Genomic DNA, 14,050 nt, shown 5'->3' on the forward strand with positions numbered 1-14,050 from the left:
CAGACAGGAAGTGCTAGGAAGGAACAAGTTCCTTTTTTCTCATCCAACCTTGTAATCTCTCTTATATTTCATATTAACTGATCTTTATAGGGAGTCAACCAGAAAAGTGGAAATGCAGATTTCAGAGTACCAGCCCCAGCATTACGAGGCAGGGGATGGAGAGAAAAGTTTGGAGCCAAGAGAGAATTACTCAATAACTAGAACCAGCATCCCCCCAAAAAAGAATATTATCAGCACTCAGGAGATCCCAGTGTGCACTCTCCCAGTCATTACTTTAGTCTCCAAACAGTGAGATATCTTTTTTCCTCCAATGGTCTGGCCTCTTAGGGACTTTTTTCTTTCTGCTTTAAAAAAAATTTTTTTTTGCTTTTAACACTCTGCCTTTTCATTTTTCCTGCTATTGCCTATGTTTTATCTTAGTTTCCCTTTCTAAAATGAATTAACTTCATGATAGATTAAATTATTATACTATTTTAGAAAATAAAATTACTAAGACATAACTTTCCTTGGAGATCTTCTATTAGGATATTGACTTTAACTTTCTTATGCTTATTGTTAAATAGAGCAAATACAAAAATACTTCTCTCTGGGTACATCTTATGGCTGTATAAGAATGGTCTGTCTGGAAAGTATCCAGCCATGCAATATGAAAAATGGAGACATTTACTGAAAATACAAGAAATATTGTACATAGGATGCCTCAGATTCCTTCAAATTAGACACTTTGGGGCCTCACACAGTTTCCCCAGTGTCTCTTCCATTGTTCAGAACACTCTGCAAACCCTTTGCTGGAATCCCCAGCAGCTGCCTCGTCATATTTTCCAGAATCTCTTCGAAGGTCTGAAATCTCTTCCCTTTCAAAGGTGATTTTAGTTTTGAGAAAAGCCAGAAGTCCCAGGGCACCACATCTTGGCTGTAGGGAGTCTAAGTCACGTGGGTGATTTGATGTGTCTCCAAAAAACTCTGCACGAGATGTGACACATGAGTGGGCATGTTGTTATGATGAAGCTGCAAGTCAGCAGTTGCCCATAGCTGTGGCCATTGTTGTCATGTTACATCTATCAACCAGTGAGGAACATTAGGGGAGTACTCCTTACTGTTTGTCCTAGAGGGATGTACTCGTGATGCACTATACCTGCCCAATCGAAAAACACAGTTAACATGGTCTTGTCTTGCTTCAACATTGCCACCCCTTTGGGCCTGGAGAACCAGGCAACTTCCCCTGGGAGACTGAGCCTTCATTTCTGGATCATAGTTATAGACCCATGATTCATCTCCAGTACGGTCTTCTTGAGGAAATCTGGTTCACTAGTAGCGGTTTGAATCAAGTAACCAACTACTGCAGCACAATGTTTTTTCTGCTCTGGTAGCAGAAGCTGTGGAAAGGAATTCTGCCGCAACACATTTTATGCCAAGATCCTGCATGAAAATCTCAGGCACAGTCGTTTTTGGAATCATTCTCCTGATCAGCTTCTAGTTTTCACACTGTCAGTTGCTGATCTTTGTTGATAGTGGCCCATACAGGTGTTCTGCTTGTTGCAGGCCTTCCAGAATGTGGATCACTTTGAAAGGTTCTTGACCATTTCTGAAGCCTTTGTACCACACTTTTATTTGCGCTGCACTCATTGCACCGTTCCCCAAATCCTTCCGAATCATCCAAATAGTTTCTGCAGAGGAATGTTCAAGTTTGATGCAAAATTTGTTGCAGATTTGTTGCTCTACTTCCTCAGTCATTTTAAATGTGGTGGCCACACAGTACACATGCACACTCAGTGGCATCTACTGCCCACACTGAGTAGTATAGTGAAGTCATCATTGTTCATGCCTCTGTGGTCTAGTTCACTCTCCTTGACTGCCAGTTACATTGATGTCCTGTGAATTGCTCTTATTATATTAACAATGGCTGGACTTTTTCCAGACAGAAGCTCTTATATTTTCACCAGGTAGATTTTGGAAACTACTGCTAAAGATTATGATTTTGGATTTAATAACAAGGTAAGCTAAGTGGAATAAGTCAGAGCCTGGGACTACAGAAAGTTCTTGCAGTCTGATTTAGACATCCATCATTTTAAAGCTTTTAGCTTTGTATGCAAGCATTCTGAGAAGGAAGTGATTAATTATGTGTTATATCATTAAAAAATGGATTGATTCAATTCCCAGTCAGGGCATATGCCTGGGTTGCAGGCCAGTTCCCAGCGGGGACTCACAAGAAGCAACCATACATTGATTTCTCTCCTTCTCTTCTTCCCTTCCCCTCTAAAGATAAATAAATAAAATCTTTAAAAAATATATTATTAAAAAATGGATTGAAGTTATGCACAATATTGTCCTAAATTATTGCAGAGTGTTTACCTTGTAATTGTAGTCAAATTCTAAATAAAACTAATGAAAATATATACAATAAAGTTCACTATATTCTTCTTTTTTTTTTGTCCCAACAGGTTCATGAAGTTTATAAAATCTATATATTTTCTCTCTTTCTGGGATATTTACTGCAGTTTGAGAATTCAGCTTTATTGGTATCTCCTTTATTGAGTTTAATAGTAGCCTTAATGTTTGTGAAGTACCTTCAGGTAATCAGAATTGCCCTTTATCATTCTTATGGTGAATTTTTTAATGGTTAATTTTTTATACTTCACTTCTTTGTTCATTTGATTTCCCCCCACAGCTAACTGTGAAGGAAGGAACTTTTGCTGCTAAAATAATGAAGTTTATTAATTTTTATCTGGTGTGTGCTCTGACAGTGACATTGAATATTGTAATGAAGGTAAGTGACTCTGTGTCTGAGATTCATACACTGGCTAGTGGACTCAGTTTTATTTAATTTTTATTTATTTTCTTAAAGGTGAGGAAGGGAAGGAAGTCATTTAATTTTTTTAAATTTTATTTATTGATTTTAGAGAAAGAGAGAAACAAACATCAGTTTGTTGTTTCACTTATTTATGAATTCCTTGGTTGCTTCTTTGTGTGTGCCCTGACCAGAGATCAAATATACAATTTTGGTGTATCAGGACAATGCTCTAACCAACTGAGGTGCCCCGATAGGGCTAGTGAATTAAATTTTGATGAGAGTAATGAGTTAACAAGACCATAGAGTTTGTACCATAAAATTTTTAGTTGACCAGTGTTGACCAATGATGATGCCTAGCATATTAAGTAAGAAAATAGGGGGACTTCCGCCAAGATGGAGGCATAGGTGGAAACACTGTGCCTTCTCCCACAACCAAGTTTGGATACAACAAAAGTTTTGGTGAACTAACACACACCCAGAAGCCAGAAAACCGAATTATACGGAAGTCCGACAGCTACAAACCGTTCAACGAGGACGGTAAGAGGTGGAGCCAGCAGCGGAGCTGGGTCAGGCAGGGCAGACCTAGGAGCGCAGGCAGCCTGGACCTAATCGGGGTGCGGAACAGACTGACCAAAGTTGCACATTCGCGTGCAGTGAGACGGACCACACAGGCCCCAGGGGGCAAACCCAGTGGTGGAGGGCTGACAGTGGTGGCACACTCGAGTGCAGTGGAGCGGGGCGCGTGGCCCTGGTGACGGTGGTGGCTGCGGTGCTGGTGGGGGTCTCGGTGGCGGCAGCGGCGGCGGGCGCCAGAGGGAAGCCATTGTCCCTCTTTGACCCCGCCCCCACATACGACATCACAACCCAGCGACTGAGTTGCCCTGCTCCCGTGAAAACCTAGGGCTCCGTTCCTGCTACTTAACAGGCACAAGTAGCCCAAAGGATGGCTCAAGAAGAACTCAAAGTCCCAGAGCCAATAACTCTAAGCGACCAACAGATTGCCAGGCTCTCAGAAGCCCAATTTAAAACACTATTTATCAGGATGCTCACAGAATTGGTAGAGTACAGTCACAAATTGGAGGAACATATGAAGGCTAAACTAATTGAAATGAAGGGAGATATCCAGGAAACCAATAGCGATGGAAAGGAAACTGGGACTCAAATCAATGGAATGGACCAGAAGGAAGAACAAAACATCCCACCAGAAAGGAATGAAGAAATGAGAATTCAAAAAAATGAGGAGAGGCTTAGGAACCTCCAGGACATCTTTAAACGTTCCAACATCCGGATTATAGGGGTACCAGAAGGGGGAAAGAAACAGCCACGAGTGGAAAACGTATTTGAACAAATAATAAAGGAGAACTTCCCCAGTCTGGCAAAGGAAATAGACTTCCAGGAAATCCAGGAAGCTCAGAGAGTGCCAAAGAAGTTGGACCCAAGAAGGAACACACCAAGGCACATCATAATTACATTAGCCAAGACTAAAATGAAGGAGAGAATCCTAGAAGCAGCAAGGGATAAGGGGACAGTCACCTACAAAGGAGTACCCATCAGACTGTCAGCGGATTTCTCAAAAGAGACCTTACAGGCAAGAAGGGGCTGGAAAGAAGTATTCCAAGTCATGAAATCCAAAGACCTACAGCCAAGATTGCTTTATCCAGCAAAACTTTCATTTAGAATGGAAGGACAGATAAAGTGCTTCTCAGATAAGGTCAAGTTCAAGGAGTTCATCATCACCAAGCCCTTATTATATGAAATGCTAAAGGGACTTATATAAGAAAGAGATGATGAAAAATATTAACAGTGAAAGGACAGCAAACACACAGTTATTAACAACCACACCTAAAACAAAAGCAAACCAAGAGGACAGCTAGATCAGGAGTGGAACCATAGAAATGAAGAACACATGGAGGGTTAGAAACAGGGGAGCGGGAGGAGGAGAAGGGGGGAGAAGGCACAGAAAATAGCATAGATGGTAGGTAGAAAATAGATAGGGGGGAGGGTGAGAATAGTGGGGGAAATATAGAACCTAAAGAACTTGAGACACGTGGTTATAAACTAAGGGGGGGGAGAAGGGTGGGGGAGGGTGTGTGCGGGTGGAGGGGAATGAAGGGGGGAATAGAACAACTGTAATGGTATAATCAATAAAATATATTTAAAAAAAAAGAAAATAGGATTATGCTTCTTTTCTACATATACTTTAAAATATATCTACTTTATTTTCCATTTAATTTAAAGTTATTATTATTGTCATTATTATGCAATTAACATTGAGTAATATATGGGATAAATTGAGATGAGTCAAAGGTATTTGGAAGAGTGGGTAAGTTCCTTTACGCAGGGGGTAATGTTGAAATATTCTCATTACCGCATCGTAGTTTTGTATGTGGATACAGGGTAGTGTGATGCACTTGTGCCAATGGATCTCTTTGCCTCACAGTTACACCATGTATTATTTCATTCATATTTTTCATTTGGTAGTCTTGCTGTTTTCGGTTTGTAGTATTGGACAGTAGTGTATTGCTATAAGTATAGCTAATCAATCTTTTTTCCTCTAGATGTTTGTTCCACACAAAGAAAATGGGCACATGCTGAAATTCCTTGAAGTAAAATTTGGACTAAATATGACTAAGTAAGTTTTAGATTATGTATGTTTACCTAACTTTGTATCACTTAGAAGATAAAGAACAAAAATAATCAAAGGAGGAAGTATACACCTAATTAAATTCCACTTAGAAAATAAATAATTTGGGATATATCTAGAAGATATCTGACTTTAATATTTTCTCTCATTAAAAAAAAAGATCTCATTTAGGTCTTTCAGAAATTAGATATACCTAAGCCTTGGTAGCATCAAAGTATTTTGAGGTTACTTTCTCCCTTGAGGAGGAACAATGATGTCATCTAAGGTCAAAATAAATGAAAGATTTAAAATGAATAAAGAACCAAGGTAATGTTAACCACTACATCACTAAAATGCTTACATTAAAAAGGGTATTATTGGCCTGGCTGGTGTAGCTCAGTGGATTGAGCGCAAGCCTGTGAACCAAAGGATCGTGGTTCAATTCCCAGTCAAGGCACATGCCTGGATTGCAGGTCAGTTCCCAGCAGGGGACACAAGAGAGGCAACCATACATTGCTATTTCTCTCCCTCTCTCCTTNTAAAAAAAAAAGATCTCATTTAGGTCTTTCAGAAATTAGATATACCTAAGCCTTGGTAGCATCAAAGTATTTTGAGGTTACTTTCTCCCTTGAGGAGGAACAATGATGTCATCTAAGGTCAAAATAAATGAAAGATTTAAAATGAATAAAGAACCAAGGTAATGTTAACCACTACATCAGCAAAATGCTTACATTAAAAAGGTATTATTGGCCTGGCTGGTGTAGCTCAGTGGATTGAGCGCAAGCCTGTGAACCAAAGGATCATGGTTCAATTCCCAGTCAAGGCACATGCCTGGATTGCAGGTCAGTTCCCAGCAGGGGACACAAGAGAGGCAACCATACATTGCTATTTCTCTCCCTCTTTCCTTCCCTTCCCCTATAAAGATAAATGAATTAAATCTTTTTTAAAAAAGGGTATGGGCACAAAAATGGTGAGGCAACAAGATATTTATTTATGTCATAGCAAAGAATCTCCTCCTGGGGTTATATAGTGGACTGGAGAAGAAGCTGACTTTTTAAGTTCACAAACAGCATTGTGCCTTTTTTTGTGTGTTTGTTAAATGCATTTTTAAAACCTAAAATGAAATACATGATTTTATGTACTGACAGAGTCTATTTGCATAACAGGAAATATATATATATTTAAGATTTTATTTATTTATTTTTAGAGAATGGAAATGAGGGAGAAAAAGATGGAGAGAAGCATCAACATGTAGTTGCCTCTCTCGTGCCCCCAAGTAGGGGGGGACCTGGCTTGCAACTCAGGCATGTGCCCTGACTGGGAATCAAACCAGCGACCCTTTGGTTCACAGGCCAGCACTCAATCCACTGAGCTATACCAGCCAGGGCAGGAAATATTTTATCTACACATTTCTTTAGTTCATATAATATACCTTAATTACATGGGATTTTAGATACTGTGCATGGAATTTCGTGTTGTGACACATCACAGTTAACAAAGTATATGACATGGTTTAAACGCTGCAGAAATCTGAAGTATAAGTCATATACCTATGTCTAAGATAATTGGGTCCTTTAAAGGCCATGGACTTCCTAAGGGTAGGGACAATGTCTTTTTCAGGGGTAGGTCTGACACATAGCAGGCCATTAGTAAAAATTGTTGTAGACTTTAATAATTGCCTGTAAATTGCCTGCCCTTTTCACTGACTTTCCCTTTAACCATGGACAACTCTAGAATGAGCCTGGCATTGAGGGCTGTTTTTTCCAGAGTTCCTTAGTTGATACTATGTAGTGCCTCATTATTCAGTATGTCAGGTACTGGATTTACTTTACAAAATAATGCACTATGTGTTTTAAGAATAAAACATGGTCCCTGTCCTTAAGAATATTGCCATCTCATAAGATAGTTTTCGTACAGTTGATGACATGTGCGGTATAAATGGCAAATGCCTGATGCCCAAGTGTGCCAAGTGGGTCTTAGGATTTGGAGCTCACCAGAATTTCAGGAAACATTTCTTTTGAGACACACTTTCAGGAACCACTAAAGGAATGTTAGTAAATATTTGTTGGGTGTGTTGGATACTAGGCCATATACTCGGGGGGATACAGAAATGACTACAGTCTAACACAGGGTGGATTACGTTGAGGACTGTAATTGAGGGATAAGTAAAGTGCTGTGGGACTGTCGGGAAGGAAAGGTTGAGATGGGGGATATGGAAAGAATACCTCCAACTTGTTAAATTGGGATTTGAATTAGACCTTTATAGAATTAACACCTTTAATAGGCAGATTTTCAAAAGAACTGCATTTGTTGTAGGTATAAGATATTTTGGTGGCAGCCTCCTTGATACAGCTGTATTGCTGTTTAACACGTACAACTTTCACCTTTTATTCTATATCTAGTGATTTGTGAAGCAGGCACTGTCTGTCAGTTCATGAGCACTCCTGAACTTCCCTCCATCTCTCACCTCCGGCCCCAGGGCTGGGGAGCAAGGATAAACTGGAAGTAGGAGATGGACTGGGAGAGAGCGCACTACAGCTGCGTGCATCGAGGAGTCTTTTTGCTCATATTTAGCCTGGGGTAGAAAACAGATATCCTGATTCTTATAGCTTGAAAGTTTTACATTTCAAATTGTATGATTTCTGCCTTAGTAATTAGGTATCTCTTTTTAAAAAAAATAATTTTTTTATTTATTTTTAGATAGAGGGGAAGGGAAGGAGAAAGTGGAAGAGAAACATCAATGTGTGGCTGCCCCCCCAGGTGTCCCCCACTGGGGACCTGGCCTGAAACCCAGGAACGTGTCCCAACCAGGAATCAAACCAGTGGCCCCCTGCTTCACAGGCCCCTGCTCAGTCCACTGAGCTACACCAGCCAGGGCTAGATATCTCTCTGTTCTTCTTCTTTTTATTTATTTATTTTTTAAGATTTCATCTATCTATCTTTAGAGGGGAAGGGAAGGAGAGAGGGAGAGGAACATCAATGTATGGTTGCCTCTCATGTGTCCCCCGCTGGGAACTGGCTTGCAACCCAGGCATGTGTCCTGACTGGGAATCGAACCACAATCCTCTAATTTGCAGGCCCGAGCTCAATCCACTGAGCCACACCAGCCAGGGCTAGATATCTCTTTTTAAAAGAGGTGTCAGTTGAGTTACATTTACCAGTAGTAATCAGGGCTATCTAATAATACTGTGAGCCACATATGTAATTTTCTAGTAGCCACAATTGAAAAGTAAAGAGAAGTAAGTGAATTTAATTTTAATAATATGTTATTTAATCTAATATATCAAAAATACTAATGTGTCAACAATATAAAAATTATTGAGATTTTTAAAATTCTTTTTTATCTTTGAAATCTAGGGTGTATTTTGCTCTGAAAGTTTATCTCCATTTGTTCTGGCTACATTCCAGGTACCAATGTTACCTAGTAGTTAACATATTGGACGGTGCAGATGTAGAGCTTAGCTAAATTTCGTATTGTCTTCCATATAAAAATAGAGAGGGAAACTCTCTTAAAGCTTTATTGGGCTCTAGAAATGGTAACATTACTTGGTAACAAAACGCAGCAGTTCTGTGTTTGTTAGAGCACCTTGTTGAGGATAGGTTACTAATGCTACCATCTTCATTTGTAAAAGGCAGGGTCTGGCTGTCATAGTGAATGGGTTTGAGAAATGTGCTTTGTTCTATCTAAATTTATACTGAGATACTTAAAAATACTCTTATGGTAAAAACACCTGTAACAGTAGTTTAAAACACCTGTCATTTTGATATGCTTTTTGTCTTCTATAGGAATTTTACAATGAATTGGCTCCTATGTCAAGAATCTCTGCAGTCACCATCTCAAGAATTTTTTTTGCGATTGACACAATCTTCTTTATTACCTTTCTATATATTAGTGTTAATCATTTGTTTTTTTTCTATGATGCAAGTTATTTTTAGGAGAATTAAGTGAGTACCTATGAAAATCAACCACATTACTAATATTTTATGAAAGTATGTAAAATTCTTACTTTTAATATTCTTCAAATATTTGTATATTTGTTTTAGAGCTTCTAATTTCATTCTGTCTTCATTAATATGTAAAACATAATTATAAGTGAACTAGATAAAATTTAAATTTAAGTTCATATATCTAAAAATGTAATGTCCAGATTTAGTGTAGGAGTAATATTTAAATAATCAATTAAACTTACACAAACTCAGTAATTCATTCAAATGTGTACTTTAACATAAGAGTAATTTCTTCTATTTAACCTCAAGGAAGCTAGTAGTATAAGCGATTTTAAATTATAATGTTTGACTATTTTAAGTATGTTTATCATGTTTGAAAGGAGATTGTATCTAGTATCATGGTTTTGAGAATTTGTTCTTTAGATTATGATTTAACTATATTGATTTAGCAATCACTAGTTGACTGATAATTGATCTTAGAAAGGATTCTAAAATACTTTTAAATTGTATTTTTGAACTTTTATTTTCGGTCTTTCCTGAGTCAGTTACATTCAGGTTCTAAAAGCCAATTTCAAAGACTTGGGGACAGAAAAGTTAGTATTTGATGAGTAGAATATACTTTGAAATAGTAAGAACACCTATATGTCTTTCTATGAAGAAATTGAAGATCTTTGATTTTTTCAAAAACATATTTTAATAAAAATCATGTTTTCTTTCTGTAGTGGTGAGTCCCTGAAAGAAAATGTTACTCTTGAAGATGGACGAATTGGAGAAAGGCCAGAAATAATTTATCATGTGATTCACAGTATTTTATTGGGTTCTCTTGCAATGATTATAGAAGGGTAAATATATATATTTAATCTATTTATATGTATAAGGAATTGTCCTTTCTAATGGTAATAGGTGGATACTTTCAAGAATACATTTGTAAAACTGTATAAAAAGTCAAAATCTATACATTTTCTTAATCTGACTGGAGTTTACAAAGGCATAATATAGTGAATTGACATTTACTGATTCATTCATTTGTTCAAAAACTACTGAATGTCTTCCAAGGCCCAGACATTGTGCAAGATGCTGGAGGAAGTGGTGAACACAATCTTTAACCTTATGTGACATATGGCCTAATGGAGGTGACAGATGTTGATCACACAGAAATAAAATTATAACTTTGATAAGTGAAGGAGAAGCAGTGGCACTATGAGAACATATAAAATGGAATCTGATTGAAGAAATCTTTCAGAAAGGCTTTCTAAGGAAAAGACACTTGAGTTGAGACCTAAAGGGTGGGTAGGAGTGAGCTAGGTTAACAGAAGAAGGAAGAGTATTACAGGTAGAAGATACACATATGACAAGGCCTGTGACAGAAAGAAGTGTGGTTCATCTGGGGAGGGATTTGTTGTGAGGGATGAAATGAGCTCAGTCTGGCTGAAGGGCAAAGAGCATGCATAGCACCTGGTAAGTCTTGTTAAGGATTTCGGAGTAGTTGTTCTTTCAACCTTTCTGTCACTTCATTTATTTTATTGCTTTAAATGACATTTGATCTCTTGCCAAGTACATGTGGGATGCCATTTAGTGTTCAATAAGGTCAGATTTTTCTGTTTCATTTGCTTGATCATTTTAATGCTCTCTATTCCTTCTTAAATGTATAAGCAAAATGCATATTCACATATTAATATCCAGATTAGCTGTAGTTGTTTAGGGAGTGTGAATCCTTTTAAGTCTTTAGTTTTCAAATTTCTTTTGTTCCTGCTTCTACACAAAATCATACCACCTTATTAATAAACTTCATAAAATATATTTATTCAGCAGCAGTTTTTAGTTCTTTCTTATGTCACTATTTTAACAATGGTGGGAATTATGAAAATCTACAGAATAGGATTCCCCTTCTCCAGAAGCTCACAGGAGTCTCCAACACCACCCTCACTTCTGACACCAGTTGCAAGTTTGGGGTTCCCCAAATCACCCTTAGGTTCAATAACTCACTAGGATTCACAGCACTCAGAATGGTTGTTATACTCACTGTTGTGGTTTATTACATTGAAAGGATGGAGATTAAAATGGGAGGAGGGGAGAGGCACACAGGAAAAGGTCCAGGAGAAATCAGGCACAGAACGTCTGGTTGTCCCCTCCCAGTGGGGTCACCCAGTTCTCTCAGGAATGATGTGTAGCAGTATGCGTGGAGGATTGCCAACTAGGGAAGCTCACCTGAGCTTTGGTGTTCATAGTTTTTACTGGGGCTCAGTCTTGTATGTATAAGTGGATGACCACCCGCATGGCTGACCTTAGTCTCCAGCCTCTCCCAGAGGTTTAACCAATAACCATGAGGGCCTTGGAGGCATTCTTAGCATAGATTATCATAGATTTATGGATTCTTAACGTAGATTATCATAGATTTATCATTCTATGCTAAGAATGATAAATCACATTCTTAGCATAGATTATCAGGCATCAACCTAGGTAAATGAAGATACTCTTGTCACCAGACTTCTGGGGGCTTAGAAGTTATCTCCCAGGAGTTGGGGGTAGGGCCAAATTTCTCTTTTGGAAAGCTTAATCCTTTACTGGACAGTAAATAAGATGCATGAAAATAAATATAATAAAAAGCAGTATTTGAGTTTCTGAATATTAATTAGTTAATCTGAAATTGTAATTCACACCAGAATATTCCTCCTTCATTTTCTAGATGAAAGATGGTAGTGTTATCATTAGAAATTTGTAGTTTTTAACAGTCTCTTTATTAGACAAATTACTTGTATACAAAATGAATGCTTAAAGCATGTGGATCATTATGTTTAAGTTATTTTTTTATTATCATGGTAGAAAGCATATAGCATAAAATTTACCATCTTAGAGAGAGAAGGGGGAGGGAGAGAGAAAGAGGAGAGAAATATTGATGTGTGAGAGATATGTAGATTGGCTACCTCTTGCAGGCCCCCAACAAGGGCCCTAGCCCATAACTGGGGCATGTGCCCTGACTGGAAATCTAACTGGCGACCCTTTGTTTTCAGGCTGGCACTCAATCCATTGAGCCACACCAGCCAGGTGATCTTCTTTTCCATTTTTTTAAAAGATTTTATTTATTTATTTTTTAGAGAGAGGAAGGGAGGGAGAAAGAGAGGGAGAGAAACATCAATGTGTGGTTGCCTCCCACAAGCCCCTTACTACAGACCCAGTCTGGAACCCAGGCATGCACCCTAGACTGGGAATTGAACCAGTGACCCCTTGATTTGGAGGTAGGCACTCAACCACTGAGCTACACCAGCGAGGACTGATCTTGTTCTTAAATAAGACCCTTTAACATTTCATGTAATAATGGCTTGGTGATGGTGAATTCCTTCAGCTTTACCTCATCTGGGAAGCTCTTTATCTGCCCTCTCATTCTAAATAATAGCTTTGCTGGATAGCGTAATCTGGGTTGTAGGTCCTTGCTTTTCATCACTTTGAATACTTCTTGACACTCCATTCTTGCCTGCAAAGTTTCTTTTGAGAAGTCACTTGGCAGTCTTATGGGAACTCCTTTGTAGGTAACTGTCTGCTTTTCCCTTGCTGCTCTTAAGATTCTCTCTTTATCTTTAACCTTTGGTGTTTTAATTATAATATGTCTTGGCATGGTTCTCTGTGAGTTCAACTTGTTTAAGACTGTCTGTGCTTCCTGGACTTATGTGTCTATTTCCTTCACCAAATTAGGGAAGTTTTCTTTCATTATTTTTTCAAATAAGTTTTCAATTTCTTGCTCTTCCTCTTCTCCTTCTAACATCCGTATGATTTAGATGTTGGTATGTTTGGTGATGTCCTTAAGTCTTCTTATATTATCCTCATTATTTTGAATTCTTTTTTTAAAAATATTTTATTTATTTATTTTTAGAAAGAGGGGACAGGAAGGAGAAAGAGTGGGAGAGAAACATCAATGTGTGGTTGCCTCTCATGTGTCCCCTACTGAGGACCTGGCCTGCAACCCAGGCATGTGCCCTGACTGGGAATCGAAGCAGCAACCCTTTGCTTCACAGGCCCGTGCTCAATCCACTGAGCTACACCAGCCAGGGCATTGAATTCTTTTTTTTCTTGCTGTTTTAGATAAATGCTTATTTCTTCCTTATGTTCCAAATTATTTATTTGAATCCTGGCTTCAACCCCTCCACTATTGGTTCCCTGAACATTTTTCTTTATATCACTTCATGTAACCTTCATTTAAATGAGTTTTTTGAGCATCTTCATCACCAGTGAGTGTTTTGAACTCTGCGTCTGATAGGTTGGTTATCTCTATTTTTTTTTAGTTCTTTATCTGGGGTTCTGTTCTTTCATTTGGGTCATATTTCTTTGTCTCCTTAATTTGGCAGCCTCCCTGTGTTTGTTTCAGTGTATTAGGTAGAGCTGCTTTGACTCCCTGTCTTAGTATTGTGGCCTGTTGTAGAAAAGCGACCTGTAAATTGTGTGAGACAGAGCCTTAGGTGATTGCCAGGGCAGTCACCACTTATGGCTCCATGTAGGGGGAAGGCTCAGAGAGGGGACAGTACTACTGCCTGGCTTCTGAAGGTTTGCTTGGCACTTACCCTGTGTGACTGGTGCCCTCCAGCTATTGCCCTGGTGGTGAATCCCAGATGGGGGTGCATCTGATACATTTTAAGTACATGCTGGCCCTTTATGCTGAGTCTGCTGAAAATCTGGAAGTTTCTTGTGCTACCTCA

General features: G+C 38.6%; 1 protein-coding gene across 2 annotated transcripts in view; it reads left to right on the forward strand.

The window, feature by feature from the left end:
- Positions 1–14,050, forward strand: part of DPY19L4 (dpy-19 like 4) — a 69,967-nt gene that overhangs the window by 37,332 nt on the left and 18,585 nt on the right. For both annotated transcript variants that reach the window (XM_037058751.1, XM_037058752.1), the window contains exons 9-13: positions 2,442–2,573; positions 2,669–2,767; positions 5,350–5,423; positions 9,201–9,359; positions 10,085–10,204. In XM_037058751.1, coding sequence (XP_036914646.1) covers positions 2,442–2,573; positions 2,669–2,767; positions 5,350–5,423; positions 9,201–9,359; positions 10,085–10,204 — 584 coding nt within the window. The remainder of the gene's footprint in view (positions 1–2,441; positions 2,574–2,668; positions 2,768–5,349; positions 5,424–9,200; positions 9,360–10,084; positions 10,205–14,050) is intronic.

Source organism: Sturnira hondurensis, unplaced genomic scaffold (assembly GCF_014824575.4).
Source record: "Sturnira hondurensis isolate 20B ecotype Veracruz unplaced genomic scaffold, ASM1482457v3 Scaffold0010128, whole genome shotgun sequence".
Taxonomy (NCBI): domain Eukaryota; kingdom Metazoa; phylum Chordata; class Mammalia; order Chiroptera; family Phyllostomidae; genus Sturnira; species Sturnira hondurensis.